Genomic DNA, 16,064 nt, shown 5'->3' on the forward strand with positions numbered 1-16,064 from the left:
GACGGAAATACGTTTTGCTTTTGTAATTCTTACTAAGTTTCAGTTATGTTCCCAGTTACAGCTACGATTTGTCCCACTCGCTTCAGTATAATCTCACTGTCTTGCGAATGCCCCTGGAGATGTTAAAGTCAGAAACAACCCAGACTCGCCAGGAGAGTTTCGACATCTTTGAAGATGAAGGATTAATTACACAGGGTGGAAGCGGTAGGTGGTTTTCAGCACAACTAATGCATGTTAATATGGCCCCCGTGAAATGGCATCTCATTAAATTAACTCACATTTCCCTCATATTTCCCTGTCCCTTACTGTTCTTTGTCCTTACGTGAGGTTTTTCTAGATATATGAACTTGACTAGTTCATTTTTATAGAGATCATTAATCATGATGTGATTTCATTTGTGGGCCAGCCAGAGTATTGTATGCTGGCATTTCCTAGGAAATTTCCATGTACTTTTTTTTTTTTTAATTTATTTCTAGGAAACAGAGAGAGAGAGAGAGACAGCGTGAGCAGGGGAGGGTCAGAGAGAGAGGGAGACACAGACTCTGAAATAGGCTCCAGGCTCTGAGTTAGCAGTCAGCACAGAGCCCGACGTGGGGCTCGAACCCACGAACCGCGAGATCATGACCTAAGTGAAAGTCAGACGCTTAGCCGACTAAGCCCCCCAGGCACCCCTTCCATGTACTTTTAATGGAATACATTTAGGTCTAGGCTTTTGGTGAAGTTTGAATGGGAAATTGGTTTTTTTGAATATTGGAAAACAAACCACCATCTTATTTTACTTCTTGGAGAGTTTTGGAAAAAGCTCATCATGGGTTATCTGTTGTGTCCTAGACATTTGCTACAATATCTCTAATTCTCATAAAAGCTCTGCTCAGTAGATATGATGCCACTTTTAAAGAAATAAAGACTAAGTGGAAAACCGAGGTGGAGAGATTCAGATCACAAGGCTAGTGTGCTGAGGAAACAGTATAGCATGTCAGAAGCTGCTCTTATTTTGATTGGTCCCAGCTTGACCTGAGCGTCCCTCATAGGCCTTGCTTATGTCAGGGCCACTGCAGGGTCACTGCAGGACCACATGTGACTAGTCTAGGGTCTCCTAACAGAGTTGGTACCTTCATGCCTAGATTTTAGGATTGTTCTAGAACTCTAAAGCCAGGGCACAGCTAAAGTGAGTATTGTAAAGGAATCATTTCTGACTTAAAGCAGCTAAGCTGAGTTGTATTTACTATGGAAGCATAGTAAGTCAATAGTGTCTTGGTCACTTTGCTCTGTGCAACTTAAATAATGATGAAAACGTGGGTGCAGAGATAGAATGTAATCTAAAGCTGCAGGAGGCTTGTCCATGCAGGACACTCAAGAAGAGGCTGTGCTCCATTACATTTTGCCAAAGGTTCTTGTTCACACTAAGTAGACTTAGAGTGTTACTTAAACTGGACGTCATCCCTGGCATTGCCCTTGACTATTATTAACCTATTAGATTGACTCCCTTGCACTAAGGACCAAACTCAGTGTACCCCGCCTACCTCAGAACATCAAGATCACATAAATTTGCCCTCATTCAGACTCCCAAATTGTAACCTATACTACCAGAGAGAGGTGGAGGATAAGGTAATGTGTGCCTGACTATTTGTTTGCATCATTTCTTCTAAATACCATGCTTCGTCAAAGAAAAGCTAAAGGTATTACTAAATTTGCACTACGTATCATCCTAAATCTGAATTTGAATATTTGTTCTGGAATCCCAATGAAGCCCCTAAAAGCCTCTTAATGTTTTACTCTCTCTGCAGCAGTTCTACTTGGCAGATATGAGTAACATTGTGTATTAGGTTTTCATAGATGCTATAACAAATTACCACAAACTTAGTGACTTAAAACTATACAAATACACTATTTTACAGAAGTCAGAAGTCCAAAATAGGTAGCAGTGGACTAAAATTAGGGTATTGATAGGGTTGCGTTTCTTTTTTGAGACCCTGGAGAAAATCCATTTTCTTGCCATTTCCATGTTCTAGAGGCTGCCCACATTCCTTGGCTTGGGGCCCCTTCCATGTTCAAAACCAACAAAGGCCAGCGAGGTTTTTTCCCTATATCATATCACTCTTACACTCATATTCCTGTTTTCTGCTTTCACTTACAATGACCCTGTGATTACGCTGGGCCCATCTAGAAAATCCAAAATAATCTCCCCATCTCAAGGTCATCGATTAACAACCTTAATGCCATCTGCAATTTTAATTTCTCCTTGCCACATAGCATAACATATTCACATGTTCTGGTGATTAGGACATACACATCTTTTAGTGGGGACACTATTCTCTTACCACAGAGGGGGAAGCTGATAGGAAACAGAGAGTAAGGGTAGAAGGTATAGGGGTAGGTAGAAAACGAAAATAATAATACATTTTTTTAAAAAGTCTCTACTCTCTCTAATACAGTATTAATCACTTGGGGTATGTTAATTTCATCTGAACATATCTCTGAGTTGAGTAGTAGTATCATCATTTCACAGTTCAGAAAATTGAGGTTCAGAGATATTTAAGCAGCTTGCCAGAGGTCACAGAGTCTGGTATGTGGCAAAGACAGGACTCTAGTTCATATGTGTAGTATTCATGCTCTGTGTAAAGCATCGAAAGGGCAGAGAAGGTTTAGTTTTTATGAATCAAACCAAGTGTATTTGTCATAGTATATAAACACTCTTAACATATCATGTTTTGAGAAGAAAAATAGCCTGCTATCTAGAACGTCTTTTAAGCCATTATCTTTTAAATACACTTATTTCTTATGTTGCACTTTATGTAAGTTTTGTAAAAGTTGTCGATGTTTAATAAATGTATCTGAATATGCTGAGATCATGTTTGATTAAATTAATTTCTTCACATAGAAAAAGCTTGATATGATAATAGCTATCACTTACGGAAGTATCAGTAAGGTACCAGTCTGGTTCAAAGCACTTTATGTGTATTACCAACTTATTTCATCTTTAGAACAACCACACGATTCAGGTACAGTTGAGGAAGCAGGGCCACTGAGTAAGTAACACTCTTGGTCACACCGTCACCCTGCTGATGAGAGGCAAAGCCAGTATTTGGACCCAGACCCCCTGATCCCAGAGCAGTGCTTTTACCTAGTTTAAGTGCTATCTCTCGGCCTTAGTCATGTATTTGTACATGTGTCCTTAATTTCCCTATCGTTTTCCTCTCTCTTAGGTTAAAAGCACTTTCAAATCAGAAAAATGTGTTCATCCTTTTTTTTTAATATGTATATATTTTTAATTTTATTTCTAGGAGAGAGAGAGAGAGACAGCGTGAGCAGCGGAGGGTCAGAGAGAGAGGGAGTCACAGACCCTGAAACAGGCTCCAGGCTCTGAGCTGGCAGTCAGCACAGAGCCCGACGCGGGGCTCGAACCCACGAACCGCGAGATCATGACCTAAGCGAAAGTCGGACACTTAACCGACTAAGCCACCCAGGCGCCCCTATCCTTTTACCTTATACAGGATCAGCCTAGTGTTCTGAGTGATGATGTGAATTATATCTGCTGAAAATAGCACTGCTATTTGTCAGACATTTTATTTTGGTTAGAAACTTAAGAACTCAACAATGAGTGGAGCATTGACCCATTTCCTTATCTTTCTGATACCAAGTTTTATTTTTCAGGTGTATTTGGGATCTGTAGTGAGCCTTATATGAAGTATGTGTGGAACGGTGACCTTCTGGATATAATTAAGAATACTGTGCATCATGACTGGCTGTTGTATATTATTCATGGGTTCTGTGGACAGTCAAGTATCCTTTTTTAAAAGGCTAGATGTATATTATTAAACTTATGCTGTATCAATTTGTAGAAAACTATATAGGAATTGTAAGATTATATTTACCATTCTGTGCACCCAGCAGGAAAACTTGCCCATGATATCAGGTAGTGGAAATACAAAAAAAAATGCAGACCATTTGAACAGATCTATTTTGTACACAGAAAGATAAACAATGGGGAAGAAAATGTGTGCACAGTAAGGGATATAGGCAGTAAGTAAGAGAGGAGGAGCAGAATCACTGACAGGTGAGGAGGATGGGGCATTTTGGGTTTGGTGCCTGAATTTTGGAAAGTTCATTCAAGAGGGCAATATAGATGGGAGTACTTGGGAGGGTTGAGTTAACATCTGTTTGCAAGCTGGATTAAGAAAAATGAAACTAGAACAGGGATGTGGGTTAGGAAGAAATTGCAGTGGTTTGGGCCTAATGTGCTCGAAGCCTGGATTGGGAAGGGATGTAACAGATTAAGCAGAAGTAGGTTGAACCTTGGGTTAAGCTGATTTTGAGTTCAATGTTACAAATATTTCTGTTTCCTTTTACTTAATTTCTAGCTATGGTTGAAACCTTTCAAGAAAGTGCTAACATGCTCCAAGGTTTAGAAAGGCAGTGTATACACCTCACGCCAGTCAGAGTGGCTAAAATGAGCAAATCAGAGAACTCTAGATGCTGGCGAGGATGTGGAGAAACGGGCACCCTCCTACACTGCTGGTGGGAATGTAAACTGGTGCAGCCCCTCTGGAAAACAGTGTGGAGGTTCCTCAGGAAACTAACAATAGAACNATCAGAGAGAGACAGAGACACAGAACCTGAAACAGGCTCCAGGCTCTGAGCTAGCTGTCAGCACAGAGCCTGACACAGGGCTCGAACCCACCAACCGTGAGATCATGACCTGAGCTGAAGTTGGACGCTCAACCGACTGAGCACCCAGGCGCCCCACCAGTTGACATTCTTGTGCCTTCGTTTGTTTTTTTTTTAGACCTTCAGTGAAAACATTAAAGGAGTTTTTGTTTTGAGACCATTAAGTGGGTAAATGCAATTAACTAATATTCTTCCTTGCACCAGAGCATTTGGGATCAAGGGGTATATCTAGAGAGGTTAGCTTTAAAGAGGGCCAGTGGTGCCTTCTTGATGGCAAATGAGGGAGGAAGGGAGGTTAGGTGAAGACACGGAGGAGGTTTGAAATGGGGATGAGTGAGATTTATGTGCTGCACTTGAAATCATTACTTTATAATCATTTTCAAGCAGTAAGTAGTATTATCTGCTTGGTTTATTCACTGAATAATGAGATTTGGCCCTGAATTACTTTTTGTGTTTCGAAAAGTGAAATCTACCTGGAAAAAACACAAGGTTTTTGCCACCAAGGACACCAAAAGGAATGTGCTACAGTTTCTAAGGGCATTTTCTAAAAGGTAGTTCCAAAATGTTTGGTATTGCCAAGAGCTAACTCAGGGGCAGGCATATAGTAAGCACAGTAAAAATGTTTATTTATTTTTTTAAATAAGCAATAGCACCATGGATTATAATTTTAAAGCTCATTAGTTTAGATGATGAATCTAGTTTCCTAGTTATCAAGCATGTAATAAATTCTGGAAGTCTTTATGATAATAAAAGGAATTGCTATCTATTCAACATTTGCTATAGAACAGGCATTGATTTATACACCTTACCTAATTCAGTTCTCCCAACCACCTCATAAAGCTAGTTACTTTATTAGTACTTACACCACTTTACCAAAGATGAAACTGAGGCTCAGGAAGTGAAATAAGGTGACATAAGCTGTATATAGGTCAAATAGTTGACAGTGTTTAGTTTTTGCAGGTAGGTGACAAATTTGGGTAGCATGTACAGTATTATACTTAACTCCATTCCCTAAGTATCAAATATTGCTTCATGATTTAAACCCCCTGTGAGGTGACATGCGCTCTCTTTGAGACGTATATGATCTCTGAAGACTAAGGAAGGATTAGTTGAACCTGTTTATATCCTGTAGCTGACTGTAAGGAGAGACCAGGTTTTCCCTTGGCCACTAACCCCATACCTGATTACCGTTTCCTCTGGAATTCATGGAAACCACTCCGTAGTAAGACCTGTTTTTGCTTTAATACCTACATAACTTGGAAGAACAGTTAGACCCAGTGCTATTCCATTCTTGGGTGGGGATTTTTGGTATTCTTTAACCTTCTGGCCAAGATATATTTAAATGCATATAGAAAGTATAATGATTCTCATGGTTTGGTGTGACAGTTCGGTGTGAATCCTCTGATACCTTTAACTCGATTTCTAAGAGCTGTTGATCTATGGACGACCCGTCTATGTTACTCTAATAGCTAGAAGATCCAGTAAGTTTGCCGGGACCCGCTTTCTCAAGAGAGGTGCAAACTGTGAGGTAAGATGGAGAAGCTACAGAGCTGCTGACATTTTCACCTTTCATGTCTGCTTTGCTGACAGAGGTAGTAAAGTGGAATTCTAGAAAATGGTTATTTCTTAGTTTGGGACATGATCAAGAGCATAATTAATACTCCAGGGTGTCTGAAACTTGAGAAACATGACTGGTATATACACATGTTCTGAAACATCACCTATCTTAGAGCAAGTTATGCAGTGCTTTGGGGAGCTGTGACATGTCTAATATTTTAGACAATGAGCCATTTCTGGAATATATGACAAAATATAGTGCATATTTAGTGTAGAGACTACAATAATAAAGCTCCTCCATTCGAGGAATAAGTGGAGGGGAGTACTTATTGGAAATGCATCCTATTTTAAAAATTTTTTTTAAATGTTTATTTATTTTTGAGAGAAAGAGACACACGCATCATGAGCGGAGGAGGGGCAGAGAGAGAGGGAGACACAGAATTGGAGGCAGTCTCCAGGCTCCAAGCCATCAGCACAGAGCCTGATGTGGGGCTTGAATCCATGAACTGTGAGATCATGACCTGAGCTGAAATCAGCACTTAAACAACTGAGCCACCCAGGTGCCCTGGAAATGCATCCTTGATGAGGAGACCAAGTAGACCAAGGCATGGAAACCTTTAATTCCATTCCCTGTGCTTTAGGTTGGCTCAAGGCGGGGTCCTTATTTGGCTCACCCCTAGAAAACAACAAAAACAAATTTTGTCCTGTGTCAGTCATGTAATCTCTGAGTGTTTCATCTCCACTTAAAGTAGACAGCTCGAGTCTTAGCAGATGTGTGATTGAGTGGACAGATTGAGTGAGACTTTGGGTTCTAATCCTGGGTGAAAATAGCAACACTGTTCTTAAAATTATATCAACACAATGAAAATAGTTATAACTGGTGCTCTAAGAAAAATTGGAATTTTGCTGTTACTTTTGAATATTTTAAGGATAATCAAACAGACATGTTATTAATACCTCTAAAATTATTCTTGGTCATATCCTTATATACTTTTATAAGTAAAGTAAACTCAAGACCTGTTTTGTTTTGTTTTGTTTTGTTTTTGCTTCTTTCCATCAGGTATTATTTGAATCTCACTCTTTTGTCTCTTCCATTCCTCCCTGGTATTCAGAACTGAAGTTTTATATTCCGCTGGTTTTCCTGACCTCCTGTATAATTTCATGTAATTGTTTTCCTTTTCTCTCCTTCTCTGCCATTTATATCACTCAGGCTGTTCTCTGTCTGCTACTTGTATTATTAGCTATTTAATTTGATTTTTTCCCTAGTCTATTCTCAGCTATTTTTAATTGCCTTTTTTTGTTGCATTTTAATGGCTTTCCTTTTCTAATGTGCACATTGAATATTGATCAAAGTTTACCTCTTTAAAATGTTCTAAGAATGGGAATTATAATTTCATTATATACTTGGAAGTTTTTTCCATTAAATTCTGAGAACATAAAATATCTTTAAATGCCACCTTTTTTTCCAGGGTGATGTTGCAAATGAAGTGGAGACTGAACAAATACTCTGCGATGCTTCTGTGATGTCTTTTACTGCAGGAAGTTATTCTTCTTATGTACAAGTCAGAGGATCAGTGCCTTTATACTGGTCTCAGGACATTTCAACTATGATGCCTAAACCACCTATTACATGTGCGTGGAACAATCTTTTTCATAGTAACCCTTTTTTCCCCCACATTTAGAGATCATGAATACAAATCTCATAAATTCTTAGATGTTAGCCAAATTTTACTACTGGAAGGTAGATAATTTAGAAGGACATCTGTTATTTATATTCAATAACTTTATAATTTTTCTTTAATTTTGGCTGCTAATAGATTATATTTTGCTTCAGAAATGTAAGAATCGGGCAAATTCAATAAATAGGTGAAGAATCAGTGTCTGATAAGCTCAAGAGGAATTTGGGAAGTGAAACTACGGGATTAATTGAATTAAATTAATTAATTGAAACTGCCATTTGAATTGCCTTTCTTTAAACATTAGAAAACCAAACCATGCCCTATACTTCTTTTATTCTTACTTTATAATTTTCATTCTGGTATTTATTCATCCTTTTTATCCCCCTCAGTGGATCAGGCAGATCCATTTGCACATGTGGCTGCCCTTCACTTTGACCAGATGCTTCAAAGGTTTGGCTCCCCCATCATCATCTTGAATTTAGTGAAGGTATGATGTGCTCATCTGTTTGCTTATGAAATTCAGTCACACCTGAAAAATCTTTCCTTGGTGCAAAGGGGTTTAACAAGCTTGTTTTGTAGACTTTCTGTGCTATGACAGAGCCCTGTGTTTGACTGTCGAAGGCACTGTGTGGCCTCTACCCTAGATAACTGGGAGAATAATGATATGTTTCCAAGGGAGGAGGGTGATGCTGTCTGTCAGTCTTCTGATCTCTTTGGGTGACCTGGAGGTGAATGAAATTCTGCCTTAGTTTCCAGGACAGCTTGGGGAAGGTAGCATGGAGATCACACAGTCACAGCTTTGCTTGGAGAAGGTAGCATGGAGATCACACAGTCACAACTTTGTCTTGATACGCCCTGTTCCTTCGCTAATCCAGTGATCTCTAAGGAAGGCAAATACATAGCAGTAAGGTCTAAAGGCTAGATTCAGAAATGGGGTAGTGCTGTAGTTCAAGAACCAGGTGGACAAAATGGTGGCATGCCTTACAGTTCTGTGCTTCCTCGTGAGAGGTGTCTGGGCAACATACCTCGTGTCTATAAGTAGGCACTCAGATCATTAACCTAGGATGGAGAGCAGGGAGAGCAGGTAATAAATTGTATCTATATCTGTTGCAGCCATGTGCATTAAAAGAATGCACAGCCAGGAAGACACCAAAAGCATGAAGAACAAGGGTCTTGTTATGGTTGTAGCAGTGCCCAACAATTTAGTAATCTCTGAGATTATTCTGAGAGGTTGGTTAAGAAATGTAACTTAATTTCATCAACACCAAGGAATCCTGTGTCCATTTACTTCGTTATTTAACAAGTATTCTTGAAGGTTTCTTTTGTGCCAAGGCAGTCACAGAAATAATTCCTGCCTTCACAGAGCTAACGGTCTAATGGAGGAGATGGTGAAATAATGCAGAGGTACCGAGACAGGCTAAACGGTGTTATGAGAGCTTATAATGGGAGAGAAGTATCCCCTGAGGAAGTGATGAGTCAGCGCAGACTGAAGGAAGAGACATTAACTAGGCCAAGAAAAGAGGGAATTCAACTCAGAATAGCAGGTACCACGGCCCTGGGTTGAATATGAGGAAGGGATGGCCTATGGCAGAGCCCCTACTGATGAGGACCAGAGAGCCTGTTGTGAAATGAGGCTGAAGAGATAGTTATGGGCAGGCCATGCAGAGCATTGTGGGGTGTGTTGATGAGTGTGGTCTTTATCATGGGAGTGTGTTGGAAAACCATTGAAGGTTTTGCATGATTGAGAGGATTGTGATGTAATTTATATTTTGAAAAGGTCATCCAGACCTCAACAAAGAGAACATATGGATTGGTACAAGGTTAAAGAATATGCTGGAATACTACATGGCAATAAGAAAGAATGAAATCTGGCCATTTGTAGCAACATGGATGGAACTAGAGGGTGTTGTTATGCTGAGCGAAATAAGTCAGGCAGAGAAGGTCAAATACCATATGTNACTGGAAGACCACATAGGAGGCTATTCTAATTATCCAGAAAGGGGTGACCCTGGTTTAAACCAGGGTGGTGTGGTAGAGCTGAGAAGTGTATGGAGGCAGTAGACTCAGTGATGGGCTGGATTTGAGATGAGAGAGAGGGAGATGTCAGGCTGGGTCCCTAGGCTTCTGGTTACTCAGGTGGATGGATGGTAATGCTATTCACCAAAATAGGGAACGCTGACTCTTTTTCATGGTTTGCAAAATCCTTACAGTATGGTTAAAAGCTATGGCTAAATAGAGAGTCAGTCTCTGATGTTTGAAATAATTCTGTATTGGGGCGCCTGGGTGGCTCAGTCGGTTAAGTGTCCAGCTTTGGCTCAGGTCATTATCTTGCAGTTCATGGGTTTGAGCCCCGCGTCAGGCTCTGTGCTGACAGCTCACTCAGAGCCTGGAGCCTTTCAGATTCTGTATCTCCTTCTGTCTCTGAGCCTTCCCTGCTCATGCTGTCTCTCTCAGAAATAAACAAAACATTAAAAAAATTTAAAAAAGCAATAATTCTGTATTAACTGCGCAGATTCAAAACATAACATCCGATACATGTGATTGTAAAGTGTTCTTGCCCAGGCTTCACAAATGTACATTTTTTAAAATATTTAAAGGCTACTCGGTGGACTTAAAAAGTTATACTCATTTATCTTTCCATTGTCATAAAAATTCTGGCAATAACTAGAGATAACTAGGAAATAGCTTGGAGATTAAGTTTTTATTTTGTCGAATAGAAAAAATGTTTTTGTTGTTTTTGCCAATAGTTATTTTATTCATAGATTAAAAGAAGATCTTTATTCAGTTCACTTAGAAAAAGTATTAATTTGTGATTAGAGTCAAAGAATGCATTTGTATATGTTGAATGATACTGAGGGATATTCTTTTTTTTTTTTAAGTTTACTTTATTTGTCTATTTAGAGCGTGTGCACAGGGGAGGGGCAGAGAGAGAGGGGGAGACAGAATCCCAAGCAGGCTCCATACTGTCAGCACAGAGCTCGATGTGGGGCTCCATCCCATGAATCCATGAGATCACGACCTGAGCTGGAATCAAGAGTCAGCCACCCAGACAACCCAGGATGTTCATTCTTTATTCTCTCTCTGTATGAAGTCACTAAAATGAAATACTTTTCTTGATTTCTTTTCTTTTTTACCTTGTTGGAACCCCACCCCCACCCCAGCTTCCCTAGCTGTGGAAGTTTGAGGCACTGGTTGACGTTTTGCAGCAATCCATGCACTGTCAGTGCTATTACTGGAGAATCAATAGGAAGTCAACCTGGAATCAAGCCTGGAATGTACATGGAGGATTTTAGTCTGGGGGCCATCGATGGTCAGTGGGGGAGTCTCTGACCTCTTGAAATGATATTCAAGATCATTTGTATATGTGATGTTTCTAATAGGGCTCTGTGATCCACAGGAGGTTGACTAAACCCACTAACACTAATCCATGATGGACAGACAATGCATAAAGCAGATTCTTTATGTAGAGATGATCTAAGGTTGATTAAATAACCTTTTCTCTCCCTCTCATAAAATGTCAGATTTGATCAAAAAATTTCAAAAAGGTTTTGTTTCCCAAGTTGATTCAAAATGCTTCTGAGAAAAATTCCAGATGCATAATTTAATTTTCTCACATATAAAAAGCTAAATACATGTTCATCCTAAGCTGATTTAACACTGTTCTTAATCAGCTCTTTTCCCTCCATTTGATTTATTCAGCTGTGCAAAATAGATACCCTTTTTGTTTCCACAGTGGCTGTCTGATTAAATCATGACAACTAATAACTAATACCGTGATTGAAAACAGCAGAGGCCCATTCTGATGCCAGGAACAGTGTCTCAACACCATGGTGGTGTCACTGTCACTGAATTGCTTTTCTTTCTCAGTGAAGTCCTGATCAGGATAACAATAAAAATGGCTAATTATTAATAATTCTCACATGCCAGCTACTCTGATAAAAGATTATTGTGTTTTATCTCTTTTAAACCTTCCATTATTGCTGTAAGGGAGATACTATCATTACCCCATTTTATAGATGAAGAAATAGAGGCCCGGGAAAGTTGAGAACCTTGCCCAAGGCTACATTGGTGGCAGGGAGTGGAGCCAGCATTACAGCCACAGAGTTGTGCAGCAATGCACTAGGCTCTCCCTTTTTTTTTTTTTTTAAATTTTTAATGTTTATTTTTTGAGAGAGAGAGACAGAGATAGAGAACAAGTGGGGGTAGAGAGAGAGGGAGACACAGAATCTGAAGGAGGCTCCATGCTCTGAGCTGTCAACACACAGCCTAACCCAGGGCTTGAACCCATGAACTGCGAGATCATGACCTGAGCTGAAGTCAGACTTAACTGACTGAGCCACCCAGGTGCCCCTGCATTAGCGTGTCTTGAAAGAGAGGCACGTAATATGTAAGGAGGTACAACAGGCAGGCAGAAAGTAAGATTTGGTCCCAGGAACACCTCTCAACGTCAGTTCATTCAACCACAATGTAAAAGGAGAGAAAGTGCCTGACTTGGCTATCTCACAGGGTGTTTTAAGAGTCAAATTTAAAAATACATGTGGGCTGCAAAAGCACTCTCAGCCAGTTTAGGGATTATCCATCCAGACCTAGTTGATCTATGTCTGATACTTAAGTGGGCTGGAGTTCAGGACTTCCTTCTTCTGATCCTTGGGGTGTTCTCCTCTGCCAAAGTGGGGTGTGGAGTGTGCAGACCAGGCCTGGGAGGGTGAAGCAAGCTTCTTGGGGCTGCAGGAGGCTATTAAAAAGAAACCTCATCTCCTTGGATTTTTGAAGCTGATTATCTATTGACTTTAATTAAATAAAGTATTTATTTCTTTGCATTTATATTATTTTTACTTTAGGCCTTATTTCAGTATATTTAGGTTTCTTCGTCTTAGCTGAAAAGTAAAAATGTTGAAGTCTCTTCCTCTGACTTAAGGTATTTAGACCCCTGAAAATGTTTGATTTTTGATAAAGGAACGAGAGAAAAGAAAGCATGAGAGGATTCTGAGTGAAGAACTCGTAGCTGCTGTGACATACCTCAACCAGTTTCTCCCTCCTGAACACACTATTATTTATATTCCTTGGGATATGGCCAAGTACACCAAAAGGTGAGTAGCGATCCATATGTTTGGTTCTGATATTTTCTTTTTCTTGTGATGTAAAATAGCAGGAAGCTGCTCTCTATGGTAAAGTAAATGTTCTCTTTTCATTTCCTTCATGAACCTGATGAGGGGACTGTTTTGCTGCTGATGTATAATTTGAGTGCTTAAATTAATTGACCAAACTCTTTTTTTGCCCACGACCGATACCACTTGTACATTCTTTTTGAAGTAACTGGTCATTTCAGGACATCCCTGCTCCATGCTTTCCCTTACAGGCATTCGTTTCACTGTGCCCTGTTTCATCTTGTCCCCATTTGATCACCTTCTCAGACACCACTTTCCGATGAGCTAGCTTGTGGCAGAACCTGCAGTAACTCCTGACTGTTCATAGGAAATCCAAGCTCTTAGTGAATGGTAAAGTCCTGTCACCTGGTTCATTCCAGAATGTAGTGACTTTTTCTTTATTCTTGGGCTGTTCTATCTCTGGAAAATGAAACTGCTTGCCCAGCCTCTGGGGTAGGAGCCAGGATCCCATTCCTGAGCCTCGTCTCCTGTGGTTCAACCCTCACCTCCCTGGGATGCGTTCCCACCTCTCCTTTACCTGTCATCATCCAACTCAAAACTCCTCTCACCCAAGGAACTTTCTTTCCTTAACCTTGCATTGTCCTTTTAGTCATTTACTAGGTATCATATAAACACTCATTAATTTTTTTAATGTTACTGTGTTGTTTTGCACTTTAATTCATTGTACTTTTTTCTAAATCATTTTGTGTAGTTAGATACCCATGCACACACTCACACACACACATGCACACATTTTCCTAGAGTCGAAGCCTGATTACTGGTTGGCGCCATTCATATTAATTTTCAGTTTTCTTCCCCCGCCACCCGCCCTGTGCATTGTGTTCTCCTCACAGTCACTTTATGAATGCGTATTGACTTGACTGATTTGACTCTTAAGTAGTGAGAGGCTTTGGGAGAAGCTCTCCCATGGATGTAATGCGCCAAGTTTAAGGCTTGCCGAGAATTTATGCAGGCCCTTCATGTCTCCTTGCATGAAAGCTTGCTAGTTATTGAGCACGCATGATATTGCAGAAATTGTTACAATGTTCCTGGTGAGTACAAACCAGAGATTTTTATACTCCTACCATTACTATAGACTGTATTTACTTCCGATGTAAAGATAAATGCATGTTAAACTTGGCTCTTCTCACTTTTCTCATTCTTCCTCCTCTCCTCAGCAAGCTGTGTAATGTTCTTGATCGACTGAATGTGATCGCAGAAAGTGTGGTGAAGAAAACCGGTTTCTTTGTAAACCGCCCTGATTCTTACTGTAGCATTTTGCGCCCAGATGAAAAGTACGTATGGTGTTAAAAACCATAAATCAAGAATTTTGCTCTTATGGATAAAAATATTGTTAATATGAGCAGTTTGTATTACTTGAACTATGGATGAATTTATTTTGGGGGGGAGACAAGAGAAGCTGCTCATGTGCTTATGGGCTGAACACGCACTGGGCATGGGATTTCCTCTGGTGGTTGTGTAACTGCAGATGGAAGGCACAGACTGTCTCTTCATGGAATAAACATTACATCAGATATTTCTGCCAAGTAAAATTTTCTGCAATGAATTCTATTTTTCAGTATTAAGTAGGGGCAGGATTTTTTTTTCCCACAGACTAAGTACTGACATTTTTATGAAAATAATGTTTGTCGTTGTATTATAGTTACTGCTCACAAACCTTTCTTCCTTACTACTTTGTGAGCTTCTTCAGATCAAGGATCATGTTTTATGTATCTTTTAATGAACTAATGTTATATATTCCCAGCATTTTATTTTCAGCTAACAAAGTTCCTTATAATGGTAAAAAACCATATGGAGCAAAAACCAGCCGTCATGTGTATGTCTTTAGAAATCATCCTTTTGTGGGGTGCCTGGGGGGCCCAGTCAGTTAAGTGTACAACTTCGGCTCAGGTCACTATCTCACAGTTCGTAAGTGAGTCCCAGCCCCGCATCGGGCTCTGTGCTGACAGCTCAGAGCCTGGAGCCTGCTTCTGATTCTGTGTGTCTCTCTCTTTGTCCCTCCCCCGTTGCATGCTCTCTCTCTGTCTTTCTTTCTCTCTCTCAAACATAAACAAACATTAAAAATAATAATAAAAAAGAAATCATCCTTTTGTTACAGTTTGAATTTGGGGATACCTGTGACAGTGGTCCTCAAGACCATGCCCAGGATCCGTGATTCACAAGGAAAACTCAAAGCACTTAGCATATTGTTGTACTCATGGCTGTGATTTATTAACGTCAGAGGATTAGCAAAGGGAGAAGGCACATGTGGCAAAGTCCAGAGGAAATAGGTTAAGCTTTCAAAGTCCTCTCTTAATGGAGCCACACAGAACATGCTTAACTCACCCTACAACCTGTTGTCACAGCATGTGTGAAATGTTGCCAACCAGAGGAGGTTATTAGATTCTCAGCGCCAGGGTTTTTTATTGGCGGCTGGTCCCCTAGGCAGCCTCTGCTTGGCACATACCAAAATTCCTGACTCCCCTAAGGAAAGAGGATGTTCAGAAAAACCATACTGTTTCTACAGACAGTTTAGGTACAGTGAGCCACTCTTGTCCGTCTGGAAATGGTGGGAACACAGGTTCCCAGGTGCCAGGCAAGGACCAACCATATAAGCAGGGCTTTCTGGGAAAGCAGTCAGGCCTGTTGTATTAACTCTTTTCTGTACTGCACCTTCTTTTAAATAATTAAAATATCTCGAGGGTGCCTGGGTAGCTCAGTTGGTTAAATGTCACACTCTCGGTTTCAACTCAGGTCATGATCTCATGGTTTCTTGAGTTTTAGTACCACGTCCAGGCTCAACAGTATAGAGCCTGCTTGGGATTCTCTCTCTCTGCCTATCGCTCTGCCCCTCCCCCACTCACGCTGTGTCTGTCTCTCTCAAAATAAATAAACTTAAAAAAAATTTTAAATAAATAATTAAAANACCTATCGCTCTGCCCCTCCCCCACTCACGCTGTCTCTGTCTCTCAAAATAAATAAACTTAAAAAAAATTTTAAATAAATAATTAAA

At 40.1% G+C, this 16,064-nt stretch overlaps 1 protein-coding gene across 1 annotated transcript in view; it reads left to right on the top strand.

The window, feature by feature from the left end:
• Window positions 1–16,064, top strand: part of FIG4 (FIG4 phosphoinositide 5-phosphatase) — a 133,705-nt gene that overhangs the window by 36,979 nt on the left and 80,662 nt on the right. Inside the window, exons 6-12 of the mRNA XM_077779972.1 lie at window positions 56–204; window positions 3,655–3,783; window positions 6,096–6,196; window positions 7,695–7,857; window positions 8,294–8,391; window positions 12,861–12,994; window positions 14,230–14,346. Of these exons, the coding sequence (XP_077636098.1) occupies window positions 56–204; window positions 3,655–3,783; window positions 6,096–6,196; window positions 7,695–7,857; window positions 8,294–8,391; window positions 12,861–12,994; window positions 14,230–14,346 (891 nt within the window). The remainder of the gene's footprint in view (window positions 1–55; window positions 205–3,654; window positions 3,784–6,095; window positions 6,197–7,694; window positions 7,858–8,293; window positions 8,392–12,860; window positions 12,995–14,229; window positions 14,347–16,064) is intronic.

This window comes from Crocuta crocuta, unplaced genomic scaffold (genome assembly GCF_008692635.1).
Source record: "Crocuta crocuta isolate KB4526 unplaced genomic scaffold, BGI_CrCroc_1.0 scaffold147, whole genome shotgun sequence".
Classification (NCBI taxonomy): domain Eukaryota; kingdom Metazoa; phylum Chordata; class Mammalia; order Carnivora; family Hyaenidae; genus Crocuta; species Crocuta crocuta.